The 27,298-nt window shown below is 61.0% G+C and overlaps 1 protein-coding gene across 3 annotated transcripts in view; it reads left to right on the plus strand.

Moving 5' to 3' along the window:
• ZNF536 (zinc finger protein 536) overlaps positions 1 to 27,298 on the plus strand; it is a 229,463-nt gene that overhangs the window by 102,190 nt on the left and 99,975 nt on the right. For all 3 annotated transcript variants that reach the window (XM_037066423.1, XM_037066425.1, XM_037066424.1), the window contains 2 exons: positions 15,380 to 15,532; positions 25,168 to 26,727. In XM_037066423.1, the coding sequence (XP_036922318.1) occupies positions 15,380 to 15,532; positions 25,168 to 26,727 (1,713 nt within the window). The remainder of the gene's footprint in view (positions 1 to 15,379; positions 15,533 to 25,167; positions 26,728 to 27,298) is intronic.

The following is a 27,298-nucleotide window of genomic DNA, read 5'->3' on the forward strand; positions in this document are numbered from 1 at the left end:
TTCGAATTACTTTCTAGCAATCTATAGAATGCAAGCCTCAGCAGTGTAAGTAAACCTCAAATTGATTAACTTGCATGAACCAGGCGCTCACAAAGATGGCACTCTTCCAAATAAGAAAAGAGAGCAGCGCATCAGCCGGATGGTGTTATGTTGCTGTGGAGCAAGAAATAAATCCCCCCGGGTGCCTTTTTAAAAGCTTATGCCTTTGAAATGATGTCATCATATTTTATATATTTTTTTCTTTTCTTTCATATTTTCTTTATATGTACACACACTTAGGTCACTGGTTCACAAGACACGTGACACATTAGAATAATGGAAAGCATTTTTTTTTCTATCATAGCATCAAAACCACAAAACAATTTAGCTGGAAAGTATTATTGAAAGGGCGCCATTACCAGCAAGCTGGCGCTCTCCAGCAATTAATGGAGGCAGGGTGTGGCCGTGGAGGGCGGCGCGGCTCCCCCTGCGTCTCCTGTGTGCAAGGAGCAAGATCAGAGCTGCTTGCGAGTGAGGCCCCGCGCCTGGTCCTCGGGGCCGGGCGGGTTTGGGGGCGCAGGGCGGTGGGTGCCTGGGTCTGGTGGAACCGGGGCTCGGGCGGCCTCCTGGGAGGGAGGAAGAGGGAGAGTTCTGTCACCTCCCTCCCACGACACCCGTGACACTGCAGTCCTTCAGGCGGTGGTTCCATGCTAGAAATAACGCTCCCTGGGTGTCCCGGGAGCCGAGGCTCTGGTCCACGTCCCCGGGTGGGCGAGGGCACCCGGCCCCGGGAGACGTGGCCCTGGGACAGAGTCGGGGTGTCCACACCGTCCTCCAGCCCGGACGCGCGTGTCCAGCTGGGTGTGGGGTCACTCCCAAGGTGGGAGTCCACAAACATAGATCCCCAGGGCTCCGGAGTGTTCGGGTGTGAGAGGGGCCAGGTCTCGGTGGGGAGGCTGGTGGAAGGGGACAAATGTCCTGCTGGGCGGTTGTTGGAGCTGCTCCAGCAGCTGGTGTTCCTTCCTGTGGATGGGGGACTGAGGAGGAGACCCCTTGACTGGGGATGAGCACCTCGGTCCACAGGCTGCCAGGGCCAGCGGCCAGGCACCCACCGCTGCTGGGGTGCTGTGTGCCCACTGGTGTCTGTGGGGACCACGGTGACTAGGTACAGTGTCCCCCTGGCTGTGGTCTTTAACCACCAACAGGCGTGGCTTTGCCTTTGAAGCCGAGCAGATGGCACCAAATGGCACATGTTTCCCCGGGGAGACGAGCCCAGGCCTCAGACACGCCCTCTCCCCTCCGGCTGTGGACCACCCGATCGAAGCAGTTTGCCATCTCTGGGTGCTTGTGGGAGGTGACGCGGCTCACCCTGCCCCCAAAAGCCAGTCTGCTGTCACGGGCCCTCCTTGTCCCAGGATGTGGCAGGCACTACGCTGGCCTTGTGGGCTCCTTCCTCACTTGCTTCCAGTCCGCGTCCGCACTGGTCTTGTCTGAAGCCTCAGGTCCGGGTCCCGGAGGCAGGTCGCAGATGAGCAGGAAAATATTGTGCTCACCTCAGGCCAATCCGAAGAGCAGGCAGGGGCCCAGGGCCTCCCCCTCCAGGCAGGCTGCTGGGCTGCGCTCGGAGCGGCCTTCCTGCCGGGAACCGATCCCGCAGAGAATGCGGCTGCCCCCACCCCAGCGGGCTCCTGGTGGCCTTCACTCAGCCCTGTGTGTCCCCGCATGTCCATTTGTCACCGCTGACATCCGTTCCCAGACTCCGTCTCAGGGGTCAGTAGGCCTTGACTCCGGAGGGCTTTGCCTTCAGTCGCGGTGGAGCCCAGTGGGGTGCGGACCTCTGCCAGCCTCAGCTTTCCTGCCTGTACAATGGGGTGATGCTTGTCCAGCCTGCCCGCTGCTGCCAGGGCAGCGGCCGAGGTCTTTCCAGTGTTTATCTTAACACCGGTTGGTCCATACAGTGCCATTGTCATGTCCGGCGTGTTTAGCGTGCCGCCCACGTGCATGGTCCCCCCCCTCGGTGACAGGCTCAGCCTCTGCTGGTCTCGCGCTGTGGGCACAGAGCAGGGCTCGGCCAGTGCCCGGTGCTCGGCTCGGAGCAGGGGCCGTCCTGGGCTCCACTGACAGAACAGTGACTGTGGGCTGAGGCCTGCTGTTCGTGGTGGGTCGCCCTGCCTCCTGCTCCTTACAGGACACCCCAGGAGTCGGACGTCAGCAAGGGACCCAGCTGAGGACCTGCATGGGCTGCAGACCTGCCCCTCGAGGGACGGGCCAAAGGCAGAGGGGAGAAGCGGGTTCCCGGATGAGAGCACTGTGATCTGCCTTCCTGACAGCACCTGAGGGCCGTGGCGAGAACGGGGCCCTCGCTGCAGGACGAGGACACCCGCCTGGAGGAGGTCCGCCTGTGCGTGTCCCCAGGCAGCGTGTCTCCGTGGCCAGCCTCGCTGCTCGGTCCCCTGGCCCCTGTCTCCGTGATACCGTGCCCGGCCCGGGGTGGCGCTGGTTCTCGTTTGCTGTCTGGGTGAATTCGCTCACTCCCAGCAAACATCGGGGACAGGAACCGAGCAAGAAGCAAGGCCAGAAGGTGTGCGGAGCTTCCGGTCACTGGGTCAGGCCGGCCTCGCTCCTCCGAGGAGCCCCGAGAAGAAAGCGGGACAAGATAATGACAGTGCCCTTCACGACAGAAGGGTCGGCCGACACGTGTTTATGGAGTTGCTCTGGGGGCCAGCTGTGCAGGTGGTGACATGACAGGCGCACCCTGGGGCCCTCGGGGAGCCTGCCGGCGTGGGAACACACGGGGAGAACGAGGGAGCGGCCCGGAATGGCTCGCCGTCCTGGAGAAATGTCCGGAAAAGGTTCGGGGGGGCAGGGTGGGCCGGGGAGGCCACGGGAGGGAGGCAGGAGGCAGGACGGGCGAGGGCCAGCATGGTGGCGAGAGCACCGTCCAGGCCCACAGGGCGGAGGACATCCCTGTCCAGGGATGGCCCCGGCCTGCGGCTGTGCTGCGCCTGCCATGTCTCTAGTCGCTGCCCCTGCTGCCGAGGCCTCTTTGAAATTTCTGGTTGCAATTTGGCGTTACAGCAGCGGGCCAGAGGACGTTTGCCGTCACTTAGAGGACGTCTCTGGGCCTCTGGCTCCGAGCTCCTGACCCCACAATCGCTGCCGGCTTTGAAATAATAGACTCGCCGTAATTACCGGAGTCGGTCTGCAGGCCCTGCCTCCCCTGCTCAGTGGAGGTTCCTGAGGCCGACATCGTGGGTGGAAGGGGTGTCCGGGGTCACAGCAGCCTAGACGGGAACGCAGCCAGCCAGCGGGGGCAGCCAAGTGGGGAGGGTGCGGGGGCAGGAGGGGGCGCTCGTGCCACGCAGCCCCCAAATAACCGCCGCCCGGAGGGGCCTGGGCCCAGCGCAGTTTCTCAGGAGATGCTCTCGCATCCACACCTGGAACGCCTCACGTTCGTAAACACCGAAAGCAAACTTAGCAAGCGTGAGCCCTGCGTGAGGGGTGTGGGTGCTACCCCCTGGTGTTGCAAGGGCGGAAATAGCGGCGAAAGGCCCCCAAAAGGCCTCAGGCCAGGTCCCTCAGAGTGCGGCCACCTGTGTCCCCCCTGCCTCCCTGGCCCAAGTCCCCTGAGGTGTGGGGCCACCGCGTGCTCCTCCCAGGGGCTCTGAGTGTCCCAGGTCAGGGTGGCTGGCACCCCTTGGCTTTGGGCTGCAAAACCAGGTTCAGTCAATGTGCGGAGTGCAGAGTACTGGGTACCACTGTCACCTGACTGTCGGCTCTTTCCCCTCCCTTCCCGGGCAGGGGACAGCGAGCAGAGAGGCTGGAGCACCTGGGGATGTGGTGTCCTCACAGAGCCCTAGAGGGACAGGGCGGGAGCTGGCGCTGGGCCGGCCTTGGGTCTGACTTGTTGCGACCCATGTGACTGAGGTGTAGGGTGCGCGCTGTTTGGGCCTCCGCTTTGATTCCCGGGATTGCAGGCCTGACAGGTGGATTGTCACTGAGCCGTGACGTACTGGTGGGGACACGTGTCCCTGAGCTCAGGCTCCCCCGGGTGCAGAGGGCCGGGGAAGGGGTCTCGCACGGCCACGCACCGGCACTGTCTTCCTCAGGGCTGGGGCAGGAGTGAGCATTGTGGGGGGGGGGTGTGGCTGGCTTCCACATCAGGGGGGAACAGTCATTTTTCACATTACAGAAAAACTCACTGACATCTCATGTCAAATTGTTATTTATGGAAAAAATGGAAGTGGCTGCTGGCCCCCGGCCCCTGCACCTGGCTGGGTCGGGGGACAGACCAGAGGTTGGCTGGCAACGGGAGCAGGCGCGGTGGATGGGGGTGCTGCCCCTGAGGGCCGGGTGGAGGATGGGGTGCGGGGCCAGGGCCCAGGTGCAGGGTCCGGGCCATGTGGTCATCCGGCTGTTGCGTTGGTGGTTATCATTTTTAATTTGACCGTCTGAGGGACTGGCGGTCGGTGCCCCTGACCCAAACAGTCAGGTGCTGCGTGTTTAAAAACTTCCCGGGGTGCCCCAGGCGGCGGTCGCTGCTCTGGGCCCCGGCGCCTCTGCAGGGCCTCAGGTGCCCTAAGCCTCATGCACCGCTGAGCTCGAGGGGCCCTGGGACCCTTAGTGACGGTGGTGTCGCCCAGTTTCCAGGACAAGGACAAAGCGTGTGGTGCTTTCCTCAGGGACACAGCCGAGACTCTAACTCTGAGCGCATAGTGGAACACAGCCCGGGGTTTCGGGGTGCTCAGCACCCACACGGGTCCCTGCAGCCCCGGGCCTCATGGCCACCAAGGTCCAGCCCTCGTCTTCTGTCCCATCAGCCAGGCTGGCTGTCGGAGCCCCTCCTTCCGGGGCTCCCGGGCGGGCTGTCACCTTGCTTACTCAGGAGCTTGTCCCTGGTCGAGCTTCCTCCGGGGTCGCCCGTGGGACCCCAGAGCCTGAAAAGTCCCCCTTCAGAAATGCGTGAACATCGGGTGCTTTTCTCTGCGGCCGAAGGAAGCCAGAGCAGACTCCGCTTTCCCGTAGCAGGGCCGCCCCGCTGGAGCCAGGTCAGCGTGTCCATCCACAGGTCGCCCGTTCACGCGTGTGCCGGGAGGAGGGGTCCGGCCTGGTCCCCTGCAGGCTTCAGGTGGAAGGACCAGCCCTGGATGACTCCCCCGGCCAGAGGGGCCCGCAGAGGCCAGCCGGGGCCCTCAGCGGTGGCTGGAGCTCTCCGAGGGGGATCACGCAGTCTGCTCGGTTGTGGCGAAGGGTCCCCGTGAGCACGTCAGGGGAGACCAGCTGCCTGTCGTGTGGCGTCAGGAACAGATCCGGGCTCTCGCCAATCTCCACGAGAGAGGGAGCCAGAGGAAGCTGCTGAGTGTCTCCCCGTCCTGTTGGCAGGTGTCCCAGCCTTTCTAGCAGCCCCAGCCACCAGCTGGGCGAGGGGCATACCACGGGTGGGGGGCCGGTCCCCAGGGCGCCGGTCCCACCTTTGTTTTGCCCGCACATACCAAGGCAGCGGGCAGTGGGGTGGCCGTGCCGGTGCCCCGGGCCAAGGGCAGGGGGACCGTCCTTCGGAGAGCCACCAGCCGGGTGACGCACCTCCCCTCGGGGAAGATGTGATCTGTGAAGGGCGGAGCCAGATAGATTTTGGGGGGTGATTTTGACATGTGCCCCACAGTATTCATGACCACAAGAGATGGAAGAGCTCAGCCTTTCTTTTAGAAATGTCAAATCCCGGTCTGGCGGCGGCAGGCCTGCGATCCAGGGGCTCCCATGAAAGGGGCCGGGCAAGTCGGTCCGGCTCAAAAATGGCAGTGACTTCAGAGCTGGCAAGTGACACTGTTTACCCTTCAATAAAAAATGCATATTTACCATAGCAACCTCGGGATCACGTGGCGCCCTCCGAAACAGGGTGGCTTCTTAAAGGAACACGCACGCTCTGAGGACGAGCGCTGCAGAGGCAGAGCTGTGAGCTGCTCCCGGGAAGGCCTCCTCCCTGGGGCCGCAGGGCGCCGGCACGTCACCGTCACAGAGGTCGTGGGGTCCCGAGCCTGAAATTTCAGGACCTCCCTTCTGGAAATAAAAATAAAAATCAGTCTTGGAGGGGCTTTCCTTTATCTCCACACTTCGCCGGTTGTTTATTTCAGCGCAGTCCTGCATGTGTGTTTCCGTGTTGGTCTGCACACGCGTGTGCATGTGCATGTTTTCAAGCCACGGCCTTCAGTGTTGCTTGAAGGAAGGCTGGCTTGGAGTCTCACGACCCGCAGTGTCATCTGTGATCACAGACTGTCCTGCGTGTGAAGTGTCGTTGCAACCTGACTTCCTTTCCACTGTCTCCTCGGGAGAGTTGCCTGGGTCTCAGGGGCTTTGGAGGGGCTGTTCCCGGGTGGGGCCTCTCGGAAGTGGAGCGTGTCCCCACGCTGGGCCTCGCAGGGGTGTCTGGTGCCACCGTGGGGGCTGGTGGGGTGGGGGGGTGCTCAGGCCACCGGTCTCTGCCGTCCCCGCCGGGGCGTTGGTGCGTGCCCGGAACGCATCCCTTTGGCATTGTAAAGCTGCTGTGAGCCGGAGCAGACCTGGCGCCAGGCGCCGAGTGAAACGCGTTAGGAGGCCTGTCCCTGCCCGGGGTGTAGGTGAGGAGACTGAACCTCAGCCAGGTCCTGTCTCCGGCCCAGGACCGCCTCCCCCGAACTGGTGGAGCTGGGTTTTGAACCCAAGTCTTTGGGCTGCAGACACTTCCTTCCGAAGTGTCCACTTTAAACTGTGTGTCCAGCTCGAGCTGGAAGGGGGACGGGACAGAGCCGCCTTCGGAGAAGGGGCAGCGACAGAAGGTTCCGCACGGCTTTCCTGTCCATGCAGCTTTCGGGGGCCTGCGCCCCAGTTTCCACCTATGCCCGACCACCACGCACCCGTGCCACGGGTTTCTGTGGGGGCCGTGGCCCCTGGGCACCTGGGCCGGCTGGAACCTGGAGGATTTTTAAAGTTCCTCTCAGCCACACGCAGACCCCTGGGAAAAACAAGGCCATAGTGTGGCCTGCTCTGTTCCGTGGCTTTGTGGGGCATCTGATTGCGAAGTGAGGCAGCCCCCCCCGGTGGTGGCAGGGGGGGCTGTGACCCAGACCCACCACGGGGCTGGCCAGCCCACCTGCGGCGTGTCCGCCGGCCACTCCATAATCTCCCCTCACGAGGGCCTGCGTGCGCCGAACAGATTATTTAGAACGGTGCGCGTGCCGCCCACGTCACCTCAAGTCAGCCTGGACCCTGCTTCCCCACGAGCCGGGGAGGTAATTGCTTATCGTGTATCTCTTTGTTCCCGGCACTTTTATAAAAGAATATGTATTATGTATGGTGTGACCTTCAAATGTCAGGAATGTGTTGTGCAATAAACTGTCAATATTTGTGGTTGTAAGGTTCTCGATGACTTTTACAATAATTGGAACGGCTGTATTAAAAGCCCGGATCACTCAGCTGGTTAAAGAGAAAGACATCGGTCGGCACTCACTGGGGACTTGCCTTCTGCCAGCGATTAAATGAAAGGTATTGCAAGGCGCTTAAGATGTCGTCTTTGTTTAAAAAAGAATATGGCAAAACTCATCTCCCCGGCAGGCCTTCTCTGCAGAGCCCCCCACCCTTCCAACTCGCTGGTCCCAGAACGGCCAGCCCGCAGGTCTCCACGGCTCCGCCCCTCCGGCCTGTCTCAGGGCCCTGTGGGGGTGGGGTCCTCGAAACACCCCACAGGGCAGCCAGGGTCCCCTCCCCTCCCCACTGTGCCCCTAAATGAGGGGGCTGTACATTATCTTAAGAGCATCTTAAAAGCCTATAGTCTTTGTTTTCTTTTAAGAAAATAAATTAGGTCGAAATCTTTTGGGAACTTACGCTTTATTGAGAGGAGAAGCTTTGTCTTTTACTTTTAAAGGAATTTTGGAAGAGGGAAGGCCTCCCAGATATTTTGCAATCGTTGTGGTGGTACTCGGGGTGGGTGACTTTAAAAAGTAGCTGTTTGACTCTGCTCTTCTGTTGGTTAGTGTGTCTTTGATGTCTTCTCACGACAGCGAGGGCTCTGTTTTTAGCAAGGCAGTGGGCGAGTGGGGGTCCCTCCACAGCATGGCCCCCTCTTCTAGAAAGCTCCTCGGCGGCCATACTGGTCACGCCTGTGTAATTGTGGCTCTTTCCACCTGGGCAGGGAGGTGACCAGAGATACCCCAGGGCCGCCTCCTCCAGGAAGCCTCCTCTGACCACCTGCTCACCCTGCCGGTGTCCCACCATGGTCCCTCAAGGCGCTGAGCCCTTTGGGGCATTTCTGGTGTTTCACTGGTGCCCGGGAGCAACTGGCCCCGGCCTACTCAAGGTAGCTGCCCTCTTGCAGTCAGGGGCTGATCTTAGCTTCCGAATTCCAACTCGCTTGCCTCCTCTGATTGCTTTATTTACCAGAAAAAGTACGCACGCTTCTTTTTTGAAGTACGAGTTGCTCATCCACTCTGAGCCGAGTGCCTGCCGTGTGCCGGGGTAGAAAGTGGACACCGGGGCAGAAGGCCACCGTGTGCCCGGAGCGTGTGGTCCTGGCACAGGCGGGGTGGACAGACACACAGGCCAGTGTGTGCGTGTGCAGAGGGTGTCTCGAAGGAGCACAGCAGAGAGTGTGCTGGGAGCGGGGGTCCAGGAGCCGCCTCACGGACGTCTCTCAGAGCAGGCGTCTTTGGGGAGTCTGGGAAGGGGCCACCAGAGCAGAGCCCCCCGTTGGGAACCTGCTCGGGGGGAAGCTGAAGGGGGCACTGAGGAAGCAGCATCCCGATGAGGTCCGGGCAGTAGTGGGGCCACGTGGGCGTGGGGTGGACGACCGTGAGAAGGAGCCGGGAGCTCTAGAGCCCGGAGGGAGGGTCCACAGGCCCCTCCTTCTCCTGCACGTGACCAGGCTTTCCCCAGGACAGCAGCTCCCTGGCCGGGCCCTCAGCCACTCTCCTGCATGTCCTCGTCCAGCCAGCTCTTGGTGGCCCTGCTCTGCGCAGGTCATGGGTCACCCCACCCATGTCTAGGGCGGGTTCCAGCCCACCCCACCCTGAGAGGGGTGTGCAGGGCCCAAGAAGACCCGTCACACCAGGTGTCTAGTCCAGGTCGATCTGTCCGCCATGAGTCCTGCTACCACATCCGCAGTCACGGGCCTCACGCTGGGGACTCAAAATGTGTGCCTCCAGCTGGCCCTGAGGGCCTGGGGGGAGCTGGCACCCCAAGGACTGCGGGCATGTTGTCCCGGGCAGGGTCACACGATGGGGTTCCCCACTCCCTGACAAAGGAGAGAGGGCTCCGGGCCGAGTCACCCCAGCATCGCATCTGGCCCGCAGCGCTGGCTTTCCAGGCCCTTGTGTATTTTCAGGGAAATCGAATCCATGTGTTTCTGATTCATTTTCACTTAACTCATCAAAATGTTGCTTTAGAGAAGCTATTTGAGATGCTAGTATCTTATATGTTTTTTTTTTCCTCCAAACTTTGGCCTTTTTATGACCTATTTCCCCAATTCCCGAAATCCTATCTTGCCAAAAGCAAAAAACGCAGAGTTTTGAGTTTGGGTCTAAGGTGGGGAAGGCGGCGACAGAGAACACCTGGCCCCCATCCGCCGCGCCTCTCGATGCCCAGAAACCGGCTCACGAGCCAGGTCGCCCCCGGGAGCCCAGCCCATCCCTGGTGCCGAGACCCACAGGAAGCTGGCTGTCACCTTTTCCTAAGCGGACAAATCCCTGTCCACTTAAACGGCACTTCTGCCAATCCCTATTGATGCCATCTAACTGTTGCCCACGGCGACCTGGGACCATCACAGGGCAGGGCACCGAAGTACCACTGACCCAAGGCGGGAGTCTCCCAAGAGTTAAGGGGAATCATTTACAGTGATGCCATGATGTCGATGCATGCCATTAATTTGAAATCACTTTTAAAAATAAAAGGAACTCTTTGCTAGGAATCTCTACCATAGTAGACATTGTTGGAGTCTGTTAATTTCAGAGTTTTCAAAATTAGGGCGAGCGGTAAGCTTTCAAGAGGAACTATNCTATTGATGCCATCTAACCGTTGCCCACGGCGACCTGGGGCCATCACAGGGCAGGGCACCGAAGTACCACTGACCCAAGGCGGGAGTCTCCCAAGAGTTAAGGGGAATCATTTACAGTAATGCCATGATGTCGATGCATGCCATTAATTTGAAATCACTTTTAAAAATAAAAGGAACTCTTTGCTAGGAATCTCTACCATAGTAGACATTGTTGGAGTCTGTTAATTTCAGAGTTTTCAAAATTAGGGCGAGCGGTAAGCTTTCAAGAGGAACTATACATTCTTTTGGACTTTCTCCAAGATGTTAACTGTTTCATCTCCCCTGAAGAAATCTTAAAATACCGGTACGTTTGGGCAAAGAAATGAAGAAAGGCGTAATTCTTCTTGGTGTCCTGTTCACCCTTTAGAGTCCAGAAATAGGGTTTTTTCGTTAATGAATTGAGATTTGGGCTCTGCGGAGCTCTCTGTACAGGGCACATTCAGAATTAACTTCACACCTCATCCGGGAAAATGTGTTCGCTGTTATACTAGAAATTCCGTAATAACTAACATGCCGTGGCATTCTGTGTTATAAAGTAGTAAATGTTTAGGTGTACAGATAGCTGCTTTACGCAGGTCAGGTTTCCGGGGGGACTTTCCACTCACTGTGTGGATTCATCATCACCACCATCACCACCGTCAACTCCACCATCTACACCATCACATCACCTCCACCACCACCACCTACACCATCACCACCACCACCATCACCACCACCACCATCACCACCACCACCATCACCACCACCATCACCACCATCATTTCCATCAACACCACCAACATCATTATAATTGCTGTCGATGGAAATCTTCCTCAAATGCACTTCTGGGCACGAGGAGCGAAAGGCTGCCCAGGTGAGTGAGCCCCAAGAGCCCGTGCCCGACTTCACGAGCAGCCCCCTCTGCCCTCCCTCTGTGGTCCCCCCAGGCCCTCCTTCTCCGAGGCGCTCTGTGAATGTGTAGGGTGGCTTCACCCGGAGAAGCCGACCCCTCTCGGCCAGCGCCTGTGTCCCCGACGGGGCGGCTCGCCCGACCCCCCTGGCTTAGCAGAGCCGAGGAGCTTTTTCCTCGTTCCCGCAGAGCGGGGCAGGGTCGCCTCCTGTCCGCCCGTGACTGAGCGGCCCAGGAGGCCTCCAGTGTGTGGTTCTGCCCCTTGACCCTTGAGCAGCGGGGTGGCCGGGGCCCAGGAAGACGGGCAGGCGGTGTCACAGTCTCTCCTGGACATGGCCTCCCGCCGCTGGCCAGAGCCAGTCACCTGGTGTCAACTCAGTGCAGAGGAAGTTGGGACAAGCAGGGGTACCTGGAGTTCCAGGAGCCCTCACCGTCCCTCCCCAGCCCCTTTCTCCCATCTTCTGAGACCTCTCCCGTGTTTTTAGTGGCTCAGGAGGAGCCAGGGCGGGTGAGCGAAGGGCTGCGAGAGGCTGTGGGGGGGACGGTGCGGCCAGGTGGCAGGGGTCCAGCCCCCTGGGCCACGCAGAGCCGTGTGCGGGGCAGGGTGAGGGGATGGGCCTCTCGGGACAGCAAGCCTGGGGACTGCAGGGGGAGGGTATCCGGCAAACAAGCCTGTTTCGAGACATGCACCCAGGAAGCTCCCTGCTGACAGAGACCCTGGGGGAAATCGATCAGTTTGTCTTTACAACACGAAATTATTTGATCAGCCACGGTTTTGCGTCTCAAACACACAGAGTCTGGGTGAGGATGTCATGAGATGCCATGTTCCCACGTGGCAGCGAAGCCAATGTCCGGGATGGCAGACGTGGCTGATAGTCCCCAGTGCGTCTGGGCTTGACGTGGCATTGTCTGTCTTCGTAAGTGCCCAGGACAGGTGACGATGGTGGTTCTCACATGACCCACGGACGGTTAGTCCGTGGCTGCGCCTCAGCCCCCCACCCTCCCGCTGACCACTCACAGGAGGTCACGCAGGTACTATTGCCTGGGAGCTTGCCACCATCCACTCAGGTGTTAGAGCAAGCAGACGGCGGAGTAGGGGGCCTGGTTTCTGACCTTGAGGTGACACCATGAGGGATGTCAGTCATCTGATGTCGCCCCCAAGGAACGTGGTCTCGATACCCAGCTCTAAATGATGGCCTGTCTTCTTTCCAGCGACGCCCAGCCGGAGGGACAGGCATGCTTGCCGGGCTGCGGGTACCGGGTAGAGTCCCCCTGTTCCGGGCTGGCCCTTGGGAACGGCGGCCCGGTCAGCCAGTTCTGCCTGGAACGTTATTTGCTGCACCTACACGGGACTCTGGGCCTGAGGAGTGGACCCCACAGGGGTTAGTGGGCTCGAGAGAAGACACAGGGTCCCGGAGGGGGGCATTTCCCTGCACTTCCCCGTCAGGCGAGGCCCGGTGCACCTGGCTGAGGCAGTTCCGTCAGGAGGCGGCTGCCACCCTGCAGCCCGGTGGCCCCACTGGGGCCTCCAGGAGCTGGCGGGGCCCTTCCTTTCCTACTGATGAGCACAGAGGAGCAGACGAAAGCTCTGTCCGCAGGTCCCCTTCTGTCCCCAGCACTCTCAGAGACCGTACGTGTCTGATGGGAGAGAAGAAACACTCACGTCGTGGGAGAGGACGTTCTTAAAAAGCTCAGACCAACCCGCAGACGGCCTGTCGGAGGAGCACAGATGTAACATTTCTCTTCCTTTCCGGGCTCCCGGCTGGGGCTTGGGGCAGGGGGCCCAGCCTCGGGCCCCATCCCGGGCGTCCCGCAGAAGGACGGCTGTTGGCGCCTCTGCTCGGGTGGGCCGGGGCCCGGCGCGGTGTCTGGCCATCTGAGCTAGTCTCCTAGTGCTGGGCGGGGCAGCGCCACGCGGAGCGCAGGGTCCCCGGCGCAAGTCCCGGCCAAGGACGCTCGGCCGTCACTGTACTTGGCTGGCGGCCCCCCTGGACACTTCCTGGGACCACCCACAAACCCCCTTCATCACCCCTCAGAGTTTGTTTTTCTAGTTGGATTTAGTCTGAGGGAAAACGCCGCAGGCCCTCTGGCCCTCCAAGAAAAACCGTTTCTGTGTAAAGTGAAAATTAGATTCTTAAATCTGCAAAGAAAGCTGTTTATCTTATAAACGTATTCTCTTTATGGGGCCACACATGTCCATGATGGAAAGATGAAAGGGACCAGCCCCGCTCCATCACTCGGAGTGACCGTGGTCAGGCACGGCTCTCTGTGGCCTGTCCGGAGGCTTGGGCCTCGCCGAGTGCTGCCCAGCACGTGTCCGGGCAGGGGTCTCCAGGGGCCACGGAGGGGCACGTCCCCGACTCTCTCTGCTCGGCTCCACTCCGTTCCTTCTGTTGTCCCCTGGGGGCTTGGTGGGTGGGGGACAGGGACGTGTACACGTAGGGGCGCCTGTGTACACGTAGGGGAGCATGAGGGACACAGCTGTTCACCCTGCTCCTGTAGCGACAGCCGGGGCACCTGGTTCTGCGCGTAGTTGAAACCGAGTGTGGTTGGCCGCTGGCTCACTTGAACAGGCATCTTCATGGCTCCCCAGGGGCCTGGTTGTGTCAGGCTGACCTCAGGGTCCGGCCTCGGGAGCTGGGCACCGTGGGGAGGCGGGTGCCATCGCTCCGGGTCCTGGGGCGGGCGGCAGGTGGGACGGCGAGGTGGAGAGGCATTTCAGCTGTTTAAATCCAGCCGGTGGGTGACTCAGTTTGGCGTCTGGTCAGCGTTCTCGTGGCCTTTTGGGGAACTGGCTCTCTAGGGCAGAGGTGGACACAGCCCCTGGAGACCTCAGCCTGGGGTGGGGGTGGGGATGCGGTGCCCCACTGGGAGCACGCGTGGCCGCGTGTTCGCCGCGGCATGCGCGCTCTCGAGCCTGCTTACTGCCGTCGGTGACCGTTGCCTGAGGCCTTCCCACATCACGGAGGACCACAGACCCGACACTTGGCAGGGAGAGTGCCACATTCGGCGAAGTTTCGTGGAAAAGCGCTCAAGCAGTTAGATACTCTGCATTGCCCCCTTGGGGTGGTTAGAGGGGCGGGGCGATGGGGCACCCAGCGGGGAGCCCCGGATAGCTCCCCCAGGGTGACAGGGCAGTCGCATGCTCCGAACGGGGGTGGGGCCTCAGAGCCCAGCACCCCACGCCGCCCGAGCTCACGTCCGAGAGAGAGTGAGGCCTGCTTGCCCTCATCCTGTGTCTGGCCTCTGCACCCGCCCCTTTCAGCTCCAAGCAGCGAACACCAGCGCGGGTCTCGCAGAACAAAGGCATTTTGCATCCCCGATGCTTGCAAAGTGCAGATCATGTTTGTTCTGCTGTCTGCAGCGGCCACAGGTCTGTCATCAACCCAGAAGGCCCCGCCTTCTCACTGCGGAGCTACCGGAAGCCCCAAGTGCGGCCGAGGGTGTGGGGAGCCAGGACCGGCCAGCGTCGGGGACCTGGGGTCCCTGCAGGCCGTCAGCTGCAGCCCCTGCCATCCCCCCAGGGCATGCAGCCCCCACCCTCTCCCCACCCCCCACACAGCCGCCGCTGCCTGGCTGGCCAACAGTGCCGCAGTGACGTGTCCTTCGAGCACTTGATGGTTCCACCGTTCCATCCAATGACCACCATGTCCCGCCATTTCTGTGTAGAAGGCAGCCGCGTGGAAATTTCACTCCGCTTTCTAACGGTTCGGGCTACACCAGCAGTAACGGCAGGACCTTTGCATCGATGCTTCCAGACAGAGCTCTCCGGTCTCCGCGCTCCCAGTGCACGGCCGTCTGCAGCTGACTTTCTCCACGTGACTGGCTGCGTCTCTGTGTTTATTGCGGGCTAATTGCGGGACCGCTTCTCCAGACGGCTCCTCTCCCTTCCCCGAGAGCGAGGCGCACAGCAATCGGTGCAAGACGACGAGGACGAGAGGGAGCGTTGGGGTTCATTTTCTTCCCTGTCCCAAAATAGCTCCGTGTCTGCACGACTTGGGGACTCGGCAGAGAGACTTTCTTCTCCGCTTGTCGCTCGATACGACGCGCCATGCGACTTCACTCCGTGGCACACTCCGCCGCGAGGCCACGGCGCGAATTAATCAGACGGCACAAACACCACCACTTTAAAACTTTTGGAAAAAACGTATTTAATAGGAGCGGAGCAAAAGAAGAAATCAAACCAGCTGCTGACACAGCTGTTTCTTCTCTTGTTTAATTCAGTTCAATATAAAGGTACCATATGCTGCTTAAAACGATGAGGGGAAAGATGAAATAATTTTAGAGAATAACAAGAAAATACATGAATTGTCAGCATTCTGTCAGATTTAGAGAATGGAGTAGGCAGGTGTGGTATTGACATGTTTGGCTTTGTGTGGCGTTCACAGTGTGGGTGCGAACAACTCGTGACATGTGCTGAAGTGACGTGCGAACGTTTCCCCCCGCTGCAGACATCGGCGACGAGGCGGGGAGATCCGTGGGCGCCCAGCAGCCCGCGCTGCTTCGGGACCGGAGCCTGGGCTCGGCCATGAAGGACTGCCCGTACTGTGGGAAGACCTTCCGCACCTCCCACCACCTGAAGGTGCACCTGAGGATACACACAGGTGAGCGGCTGGCGCGCGTGCGGGGGCCCGGCTCCGAGGGGCCCGGGGGGCCCGCCCGGCCCGGGAGCCTGCCGCGTTCGTCACTCACACTCACGGTCTCCGGGCCTGTGTGCGACCCGACTGACCCCAAGACTCTGGGTTGGTCCTCCACCTCCTGAGAGACACGCAGATGTGCGGTTCAGGCCCAGGTGACCCGCGGTTCCAGGACCCGTGGGGGATGGCCCCCACCTGCTACATGGAGGGGACGCGTCCACACCCCGTGGTGACCAGTCTTCCAGGTGCAGAGTGAAGGCGGCCCAGCTGACCTGTGACCGGGGACGTCACCCAGCCCCTGACGTCACCCAGCCGGGGCTCCAGGCTGACCCTGGGATGGGCCAGATGGAGGCCGTGGGAGGGCAGGCGGGAGGGCGGTGGTACCCCGGGTGTCCTCAGAACAGAAATCGACACGTTCTCCACCAAACGAGGGGCTGTGGCCGCTGGCCTGGCTCCGGTGTCCCCCCGGCCCTGGTGGCGAGCGCTCCCCTGCGTGACTCTGCCTGGTCCCTCGGGTGCGGCTCGTTCTGCTTTTCTGCTGGTTGTTCAGACGTCACCGAGAGAAAAGGGGTAACTGTCCGAGACGTGGACGCCTCTGCCGTCTTTGGTTTCTCCTCCCGACGCGCTGTCCATCGGAGCGTGAGCTGCTTCAGAGACAGGACGAACCTGCTGGCCGCTTTCAGAAATAATTGCAGCCTCTTTCCCAGGGAATCAATATGGCTCGGGGCCGCGTGGGGAGATTCGGGGCGCTCAGGGCGCGGGCCTCGTGCACCGCAGCCCGCGGTGACGTCCGAGACGCCGCTCGTCCGCACCCTCATCTACTGCCCCGAACCTCCTCAACCTGGAGAGGTGCCCTGGGCAGGGCCACCTCGTCTGTCATCGGCACTGGGGAGCCAGGGGCGCGGTCACGGGCCCTCCTATCCTGGAGCCTGTCCCCTCTCTCCTGGGGCCATGTGGGATCTGCCAGAACCTCGCCTGGCCTGTGGGGCCTGGCCCAGCGGGCACCAGGGCTTGCTGCCCTCGGCTCTCCCCAGCCCTTGCCTTCTTCCTGACCCTCCCATCCGGGGGCCTGGCTCCCACGGCTGATGTTCATGCCCACTGCTCCCTCCACCCGGAACGCTCTTCCTCCCCGTGGGCAGTGCCGTCTCCTCAGAGAGACCGGGGCCTGACCCCCCTCTGCAGGCCCCTCACGCCTGCTGCATTTTCTCTGCCGACGTCACCCTCTCTGAAATCAGCCCCTCCCGTCAGGGTGTCTGTGGGATTCGAGGCTGGTGACGACGCTGGTCTCCAGGAGTCCTGGTTTTTCCACACCCGGGGCCTGCCCCTTCCATGTGGTGGGTGCACGGGGCGCATGTGTGTGGGAGGTTGAAGGAGGGACACCTGTCACCGTGAGGACGTGTGAGCCACCCTCCACCTCTAGCCCGTCCTGGGGACCCCGTTGTCACTTTGGAAGGGCACCATGGGAGCTTCATCTGGCTGCGGGGCCAACTCGGAGTGCAGATGGCAGACCCCTTCGGGACCAGGCGACACCCCACCTTCTGCTGCTGGGTCTGAGTGCAGGGGCCTGGGCTGCTCCCTCCTCCTGAGGGCAGGCGCAGTGTCCCCTCCCCAGGGTGACGCGGCTCCGACACCAGCTGTCTCTGACCAGGCCCCGGGCTCGTTGCTGCCCCGGGGGAGGCCGGCGCCCGTGGGGTGTGGTGGTGGGTGTGTGCGGGGTCCACGGTGGCCAGGATGAGGGGGCCGTCTACTGGGGTGTCCACCACGGGGCTGTGGCAGGAGTGGAGGCCTGGCCGTTTGTCCTGTGATGCTGTCCTTCCGTCAGATGAGGACATGGCGGTGGCCCCAGCCCTCAGTGACTGTGGGTCAGGAGGGGAAGGTATTAAACCTCCCAGCCAGGAGCCCCGCCAACCCCATGGGCCCCAACCCTTAGAGCTGGCCCATGAGTAAAGGCTCCACGGAACGTTCCGGAGGGTGAGGACCGAAGCCGCCAGGAATCCTTCTGAACGTGGGCAGGAGCAAATGCATCATTTTAACGTTTTTTGAAGTTTTAAAGATTGAGAAGGATGGTCTTTTCAAACTTCTGTTTTTTCCTGTTTCATAAACCTCTTAGATTTATGGCCACTTGTCCTGGGGCCATAGACTGACACATTCTGGAAACTTCCCTGAGTGAGGAGGACAATGAAAGATGCCCGGGAAACACCCCCACCCCCACCCCGCCCCTCAGAAGCAGCCTGTGACGTTTGAAGGCAGGACAGCGACCAGACAGGGACCCCCTTCCTGTTCCCGAAGGGCAGTGGGGGTGGTGCACTCACAGGTGTGCAGCGGACGGGGGTGGAGACCACCCTGTGCTCTCAGCACCGGGGACATCCAAGATGACAGTGTGAGTGTAGGTGACGCCAGCCCTCAAAATCTAAACGAGGCAGCCCGTTGGTGACTGGATTCCGGGGGGCCCCGCAGTGGGGCGACCCCTGCCCCGCCTGGCTACTGCCTGTCTTTCGAGGTGTCGTGGCCAAGGACGGGGGTCTGTGGTGGAGAACGCCTGTTTCCCGAAATGCCATCTTCTGGAGCCTTTCTGTAACAGACCCATGGGAGCACGGGAGCCACTCCGCATGTCCCCTGCGGGCAAAATGCCCTTGGTCCTCTGGAACATCGTGACTCGAACTCAGAGCTACTCGGCATGGCTCTGAAAGGAGGCTGTGTAGGCTGGGCTCCCCGGAGACACAGGACAAGTGTGAATGTGTGACGGCAAGCTGGCCAAGTGCTTAGGAAGCCAGGAGGCCCCTAGAGCTGCAGGGACCAGCTGCAGACAGGACAGTGGGTGTCGTGGGCTCCGCCCGCATCCGAAGGCAGGAGAGGACCGATGTCCCAGCTCCAGGACAGGCAGGCACAGACAGGTCCCTTTGCTGGCGCCTGGTTCCATCCACTGTCAGTGGACAGGACAAGCCCCCTCACACCGGGGGTGGGTGATGTCGGCCTTGCTGGGTGTGCCGCTGATATGCCCATCTCAGCCGGAACCCCCTCAGTCTCCACCTGGGTCCCTGGCACCGTGTGGATTGTCCGGCTGGTACAGAATGTTCAGCCTCCGAGGCGCAGTGGCCATCATGCATCCCAGCAGGCACCAGGAGGCGGAGGTGCGGGCTGGCTGCGCTGACCGAGCCGACCGGTCCCTTAACCGTGGGCCATCCCTATGACCACTCAGGGTTGCTCCGCCGGCCCTGCTGGGGTTCCTCCCCGCTGCCTGAGGTGTCTGCTGGGAGTGCAGGAGGGCGGCAGGTGCCGATGGGTGTCTGAAAGGCAGAGGGGTGTGTGTTCCCCACCTCAGCTCCCTGGTGGGCCGCCAGGAACGAGCTGCAGGACCCCGGGCTGGGTGCCCGGACACTCACCTGCGCGACCAGCTTCCCAGGAGGCAGCTGCCGTCTCGGGAATGACCATCGTGGAGAAACGTCATAGGCCACTTGACTCGTGGGGACATAAAGGTGGAAAGCTCTGGGACTCATTAAAAATAAATCTTGCCCTGGCCGGGGTGGCTCAACCAGTTGGAATATCGTTCCATAAACCGGAAGGTCACGGGCTCCACTCCTGGTCGAGGCACATGCCTGGGTTGCAGGTTCAGTCCCCGTCAGGAATGAGTGACGACCGTGGATTTGCACTGAGCAGCCAGCGATGGTGTCCAGGGGCCTCGGGGTGGGCCGGGGACACGTCTTCACCAAGCTGCCTGGGGGTACAGGGGTGCCCTTTGGGCTCTGTCGGGCATGCCGGTCATGAGGACCCCCATCCTCTGTCCGGATAGGACCTTGGGGACTGGAAGGCAGAGGACTTTTCTCTTGTACCCTAAAGGGCCGTGTGCCCAGCGGGGCAGAGGGGCCCGGGAGTCCTCTCTCCTCACGCCCGTGTCTCTGTCGGCTCGGCCTGGTGGCGGCCAGTGGATCTCAGCAGCTCGGCCCAGGAGTGGCGAGGACAGCTTGCCCTCCCGGCGCCACGCTCAGTGTGCACCTGCAGTGAGTGCCCTCCCCGGACTCGCTGCACCTGCGACCAGGTGCCACCTGCCAGGTGCAGGGTAGGGCAAGCCCCCAGGTGTGCCCCAGCCGTGACGGCGGGTCCCCTTCCAGATTTGCCGAATTGGGTCTCGAGTTCCTTTAACCCTCACATTGTTGCTTTCTCTTTTCTGGGTGGACCTTCGGCTTCTTTTGGGGGATGACTCGCCAGTTTTCCGACAGCCGGGGCTCCGCCAGTACCCGGCAGGAGGAAGGGAAGTGACTTGTGCCCACAGGTGTGTGCATGCACAGGTCCCCTCCTCAGCCCCCGTGCGGACCTGCCTCCCCGAGGCCTCAGTTTCCCCACCAGCACCGGGTGGTTGGCGAGAGGCCGAGGCAGGGAGTGTCGATGTGAACGAAGCCTGCGGGGTGGCAGGCATTACCCCTCACGCCCCGGTCCTCCCCGAAGAGCCCCCTCCGCACCCACTGGGGTAGATGCGGATGGAAAGGCGGGTCTGCTGGCCCCACCCAGGCGCTGGCCTCGCCTTGGCAGTTCCTCCCCCAGGGGAGGGAGGGAGCCGGGCCGCCTTCGAGGGTATGAGCGTGCAGTGACGCGGTCTTCCAGCTGGGGTCGGTCCGCACACCAAGGGCCGCCATCTCCTCTTCCGAAAGCGTATCAGGCTTCGTGAGGTCCAGCCCCTGGGCCGCTACGAAAAAAGGAAAAAAAACAGCCCCTTGCCCGAAAGGACACAACGCTGCTTTTCTTTTTCGTTTTGGATTAAAATTTCGTTGCTTCTGCATCCCTGTGACGAACCCAAATCCCCTTCTCTTCCTCCACGGTCCCTCTTCCTTCTCTTGCTGCCTTAATGACATCCCAAACTTTTGTGGGAAATAATTGATTGAATTTAAATTTCCTTAAAAGTTGAAGAGGTAATGTTACAGTATAAATTTCCGACCAAACACTAAGTAGGGAAATATCCATTAGTGAAATTAACTACAGTTTCTAGGTAGCTAACAATGTGGGGTATACAGTAGGGCATGGCTAATGAACGCTGCAGTGGGCGATATTTCATTATACAAATTAATGCTCACATTTTAATGGGAAAGTCACATAATGAATCTCGGCTTCCGTGACAGCAATTAGAGACACAGATTGTGTCCCTTCTGGACAAGGCACTGTTTAGCAGCACGCAGCTGTGTGAGGAGTACTCAGGTTTATAACGTATATATGCTTTGGGGGAATTAGCGTGCGATTTATATTTATGTACTGGCGCTTCCGCTGCGGAGGCCTCACCGTATTTATCTCTCCTGGTGTCGACCGAGTGGGGACACGGAGGAAGACTAAATAAATTTCCAACGGATGCCGCAAACCTGGGCACGCGTTCGGTGGCTCGACGTGGAGCGGAAAACACTTCCGAGAGGCAGCAAAACAAACCGGGAAACGAGAGCAACGCGTCAGGAGCAGGCGGCCTCAGGAAGCTCCAGAAACAGGTTTCCGAAGAGACGGGTGCCCACCCGTTGGTGGTTTTCGGCACTCGATGCCGGTGGCGCCACGGGGACCCCCAAACGTGACAGCTCCTTTGTCTGAGTGTGTGCGCAGTGGGGGCTCAGAGCTGGGACGGCCCTGACAGGTGACCGCAGGTGCCGTGAACTGGTGTGGCCGGTGCCTAGCGCTGCCTTACCCAGGGGCTTGGAGACGTGCCCAGCACTTTTCCAAAGTCGAAGGTCCCGCGTGCCGCTGCGTCCGCAGAAGCTGCTTTAACTGAAAGGCGGCTCCGACCGTTTCTTTTCCGTCGCAGCGGAGAGCGGCTGACCGCTCAGTGTGTCCTCTCTAGCAGAGCTCTCTTCCAGAGCGGCATCGTTGCAGCCCACCGTCCCCTCCCTGCAAAGGCTGGGAGAGGTCTGGCCGCGCCCGTGCTGGCCGTCCTTCCCTGGACACAGGCTGGCAGGGCCACCAGGTCCAGGCCCAGGCTTCGGGCTGCGGAACGGGTCCTGTGGCCCCCTCCCATCTGGGAAGACATTTCGGTGGTGCCAGTGTTTCAGATCAGGAGCCACTCGAAGAAATCTGGAGTGTGGCCCTTGCTGGCACATCAGTGGTCCCCATGTCCACTGCTGGCCGGGCCTGAGTGGCGGCTGCTCTGTGGGAGGGGCCTTGGGCCCCCGGCCTGCCATTTCCCGCAGGCTCTGATCAGCCTGGCTCTGAAGGCCCCTGAGTGTGTGGCCCCTACAAGAGGCCCAGGCAGGGACAGCATCACAAACATCGTGGGGTGATCCCCCAGAAAGCTCGGGGCAGCACGAGTGGGCCCCCTAGAAGGTCTGGACTCATTTGTGGTCTCACCGGCCAATCCCTCAAGTAGACAGAGCTGCTGGCAGGGCCTGGGGCCGCAGGTGCCACCAGGCTGCTGGGTGGGGGCGAGGTGGCCCATGGGCTTGCGCCGAGCGGAAGCCCGGGTGTTGGGCCAAAGCCAGTGGCCCGATGGGCGACGCCGGCTGGAGCGGCTCTCAGCACAGGTGGGCTTGGGTGTGTGTGTCCACCAATCGGAAGAGCAGGCCTGGACCACCAGCTGGGCGCGCCTGCCGGCCCCACCTTCACCCCACGCTGGCGTGTGTTCTCGGGGCAGAAAGTCTGGTGCGTCCAGTGGAAAGGAGACCCTTGGGCCACCCAGATATTCTTCTGGGGGTGTGTCCACCCCCGGCGGGCGGGGAAGCTGCCAATCCAAGGCTTCCTGGGACCCTCAGAGGTGAAGCCAGGAGAAGTCAGGGGGCTTCCAGGCTGGGTGGTGGTTCAAATCCTGAGGAATCATGAGGAAAATGAGGTCAGGTTTTTGTTAGTTTTTCTGAGCACACACCTGAAAGGGAAGGACGGCTCACAGAGCAGCTGGACAGCAGGGCGCTGGGGGCAGCCGGCCCGCTGGCCTGCTTCCCTGCCCTTGGGGGACAGCCCCGGGGGTGGGGCCTGCAGACCAAGTGGGAGGCACGGGGGGCTGCAGGCTCTGCCACCCGAGTAGGTGCCGCAGCTTAACCCGTGAACTCAGAGCAGGGCCTGGACCCCCGAGCATTCAGATGCTGGTGTGCGTGCATGTATGTGCGTGTGATGTGTGTGCACACGAGTGTGCACAGGCATCTCTGGGTTCGGAGCTGGCCTGAGACCTCCCAGAACATGAGCTCCCACTGCCAAGTGGCCGGGGAGGAGGCAGAGGGCCCCACATGGGTGCCGGGTGCTCGGTCCCCAGAAGAGGTGATCAGCAGATGTCAGGGGCCTCACCCCACCCGGCCACTGCAGTCTGCCCTGGAAGGCCCTCCCCCCAGAGCTCTGCAGGGCGCTTCTCCCCTCAGGTGCCTGGAGGGCCTCGTGGGGGCAAGGGGGACCCCGGTGCTGGGCTGCACACTGGACCAGGGAGCAGAATTTCTGGAGGTGGACGTGGGATTAGGTGTCGGCTGTTTTTAAAACTACTGCAACCCCACTTCGGTTTTTCAAAGTGAGCTGTTTCTCATCTGCCACCACGTTGCCAGGGACGCTGGTGGAACGCCCACTGTGGCCCTCGCCCCAGACCCAGGGCGTCAGGGCGGGACCTCGCACACCCCAGCAGTCCTAACGCACAGCCGCACACAACTGGTTTGAGAACCGCAGCTCCGTGTGCATTTGAGACGCGTGTCCCTTGGAAACCTGCCCGTCCCGCCCCGGGTGCCCCGCTCAGTCCTGCGGGCTCCGTCCGTGCCTCCCCCGCAGCCCCCCCTCCCCAGCGAGGGCCTGGGTGCTGCCTGCAAACCCTGAGGTGATTGATGGCTCAGATGCACTTAATCAGCCCCAGGTGCGTCTCTGGAATGCAGCCTGTGTCTCGCCCGGTACCTGCAGGCCTCACCCCAGCCCCCCAGTTCCCACGGACCAAACCCCAAGTCCCTCATCTGGCTCTCCCGTCCCCTGGCCTGCCACCACCCCCTCGGCCTCAGGGGCCGCCTGTGCTCCAATGGGCCACCGGCTCCAGGCCGTCCCGAGTGCCCGCCTGTAGCACCTGTCCCATGGAGCGTGTCCTGGCCCCCAGCGAGGTGCCCAGACAGCAGTGGTGTCATGGATGTGGGCCTCCTATGGGGTCTGAGGCCATGGACCCCCATGCCCGGGGATGACACCCTCCTCTAGGCCCACAGCAGCGGTCCAGCCAGGGCACTGGGGCTTGTCCACTCAGAGGCCTTCCCAGGCCCACAGGCCATCTCTGTGATGCCCAGCTGCTGGGCAACCCGCAGCTGGACGAGGGGTCACAGCACTGCACGGGGGAGACTGGCACTCAGCCCGAGTGGCCTGCCATCCCATTCAGCACCGGGGTGCCTGCCGGTCCCCCTGGTCACCCCATCCTCCCTCGTCAGTGGTGCCCCCCCACATGCCCACGCCTGGAGCATGGGAGCCCCGGCACCCGCTCAGCCCAGCTGCAGGAAGACGTGACCTGGTCTGGTTTGCAGGGGAGGAGGGCAGGGCGGACACACGGAGCCTCCTCGGAGAACGCACCGCGGGCATTGCCAGTGCCCCGTGGGCCGCTGATGCGGACCCTCACGCCTCCTTTCCCCGGGGAGAGCTTGTCCGTCCCAACGCCCGGGACAGACCTGGGTCGCCGACGAGTTCCTGGGGTGTCTCTGAATCCTCTGCCCGGCCCACGGGGAAGAGCAACGGGAGTGGGTGTCGGATTTAAATAAATATTTAATTCACGAAGATGATCTTACCTGTTTTAAAACACTCCTCAAAGCTACTTTTATTCTCTAGGACGCGCTTATTACAGGTAAATTACGCGTTTTACTGCCGGAGCGTTAGCTTTGCCATTAGGACAAATTTAAGGCGATACAAAGACCAGTAGATAATGTTAATTTCAAATACAGAAACTAAATATACTTTTGTGCCTTTTTATTACTCATTTTCTTTTAAGTTTTATTGACTGCTTTTTATCTTAGCTATATGTCCTTACACGCTGCAATCATAATGCACCGTAATGGCGTTAATATTTTATAGAATCGGTATTTATAGCCCCGTATTTGGAGCCAGTGCAGCGGGCCTGCAGATATCTGAGCCCGTCTGGAATGGTACCCTCCAAATAATGATAAATTGCTCGTGCCGTGTGCCATTTGCTAATTATATCCATGATTTACCGCAGAGCAAGGCTTAAATCATTCATTGCAGTCTTGCGTAACAAGGCCATAAAATTTTTAGGTTTAAAAATGGTTTCCATGTGTATAATTTAAACAAATTTTAGGGCTATTGTATACACAGAATATTGCGGCCAGCCATTTGTTACATACTTTGTCTTTTTAAACTTCTACTTTTAATGATCGCTGTGGTTGAAATTATTATGCTTAATTTTCATAATCATAGCTTTTAAAACCTATAGTCGTTTTCGCATGTTAGATAAAGAAAGAGATAGCTAATTGTGTGTAGATAGTATGTCATTCCTGAATAGTCCCAAATGGTACGAAATCATTAAAAAGGCTTAAGAGTACGAATTATTCTTCTATTAAAGAGCAGTTGTTCTCCGGCTAATTATTAGTTGGAGCTGCTTTCTTTCCAAGAACAAATGCGGCTCCTCCCCGCCTCGCTCCGCTCACCCCAGTGAGATGAGCCCTGTCTGTTCTCTCCCAACCTCGCAGGTGAGAAGCCCTACAAATGCCCACACTGCGACTACGCCGGCACCCAGTCCGCCTCCTTGAAGTACCACCTGGAGCGCCACCACCGGGAACGGCCGAACGGAGCGGGGCCGCTGCCCAGCCAGGACCACAGGGACGAGCTGCCCAGCAAAGCCGCCCTATTCATCAGGCCCGACATCCTGAGGGGCGCCTTCAAGGGCCTCCCCGGAGTGGACTTCAGGGCGGCGCCGGCCTCGCAGCCGTGGGTGGCGGGCGTGCTCCCGTCCGGGGACCCCCAGGCTGCCGGCGTGTCTTCAGAGGCCCCTGCAGACGCTCTGAAGGGCGCCGACCTCCCTCCCAAAAGCAGCCACTTCTCCGAGGTGGGAAGAGCCTACCCAAGCGTCTTGAGCAACGGCGTGAACTTCCAGGGGTCCTTGCAGGCCTTCATGGACAGCTTTGTCCTCAGCTCCCTGAAGAAGGACAAGGGCCTGAAGGACAAAGGCCCGTCCGACCTGCCCTCCGCAAAAGCCCACGGGGTGGAGGGCGGTGAGGACAAAGGCGGCAGGAAGCCGGGCCCGCGGAAGTCGGAGAAGTCTCAGTACGAGCCCCTGGACCTGTCCGTGCGGCCCGACGCCGCCGCCCTCCCCGGCTCCCAGGTGACCGTGCAGGACAGCGTCGCGTGGCACGGCTGCCTGTTCTGCACCTTCACGACGTCCTCCATGGAGCTCATGGCCCTGCACCTGCAGGCCAACCACCTGGGCAAGGCGAAGCGCAGAGACCACGCCGTGGGGGCGGCTGCGCACTGCACGGAGCACCTGCGGGAGGCCGGCAGGGCGGCCCTGCTGCCCTCCGCGCAGGCGAGCAAGGAGGTGGCGCTGGCCGGCTTAATGGGGCCCCTGGACGCCGCGTCAGAGAAGGTGGCGCAGGGACCGGTCCGAGAGGCTCCAGGGGAGCAGAAGCCTGGCCCGTGGCCCAGCCACGTGGACCCCGCCTTCTGCAGCTTCCCCTCAGACTTCTACAAGCAGTTCGGCGTGTACCCGGGCACGGTGGGCTCTGGAGCCCCCGGTGCCTGCCCCAGCAAGGGGCCTGACAGCAAGGCCCACGTGGAAGATGACACCCCGATCCTGATCCCTGACACCACAGAGAAGGCTGCCGGGGACGACCTCTCTGACGTGGCCTCCTCGGAGGACGCGGATTCCCCCAAGGGGGAGATCGACGATGGCGAGGAGACCGAGACGGAGCCGGAAATGGCGAGGAAGCCACCCTCTGCCCTCGGCAAGGACAGCGGCGGCGGCGGCGATGGAGGGGAAGGCCTGCTGCCCGGGGGTGCCCCACAGCCCGTGCAGGGACCAGTGCCAGCCCTGCCCCAGGCGTCGGAGAAGCCGTGGCACAGCCCCGGCCTTCTTCCAGCCCAGGACCCCGTGGCGGGCCTGCCCAGGCCGGAGCGAGGGCCACCGGGCCTGGAGAAGCCGGCGAGCGTGCTGTCGGTGCTGCGGGCCTACAGCGCCGATGGACTGGCCGCCTTCAACGGACTCCCTGGCAGCTCGGCCAGCCCCGGGGGCGTCAAGAGGCCCGACTTGTGCGGTAAGTCCCAGCCTCCTCTTCCTCGTTTCCCTGAACCTCAGTGCCAAGAGTGCATTGTTTAAAAAAAACAGGCTGACTTACTCGTGAGCAGATTTTGAACTGAGCAGGTCGGGGCCCCGGTGGTGCTCAGTGTCCCGTGCAGACGGCCTCGGAAGTGGTTTCATTGGCAGGGTGGGGCTCTCGCCCTCAAGTTCCCGTGGGTGGCCTGGAACGCCCACACCGGGGTGGAGCAGGGTGGCGTCTCACCGTGGGAGCTGCTCCCGTGGCTAATCTGTGTCCCGAAGGGGAAAGATACATAAAAATACTAAAGGAAAAACAGACACGGTCACTTGCAAACCTTTCAGTACTTTTAACTTACTTGCGAGGTGCCTAACAACATTGCTGACTGCTTTGCTGAGCCCGGGCTGCCGTCCTGCGTCCTTCTGTTGCCTCAGGGACCACTGTAGCCCTGTGGCTCACCCTGCACTGGGGGTGGGGGCCCCTGTCCCAGACAGGGTGGTACAGGTGGGGTGCTTGGGACCATCCTTCGATGCACCTGATGGCAGCAACTGTGGCTTTGGCCTTCTGTCTT

Source organism: Sturnira hondurensis, unplaced genomic scaffold (genome assembly GCF_014824575.4).
Source record: "Sturnira hondurensis isolate 20B ecotype Veracruz unplaced genomic scaffold, ASM1482457v3 Scaffold0016617, whole genome shotgun sequence".
NCBI lineage: Eukaryota > Metazoa > Chordata > Mammalia > Chiroptera > Phyllostomidae > Sturnira > Sturnira hondurensis.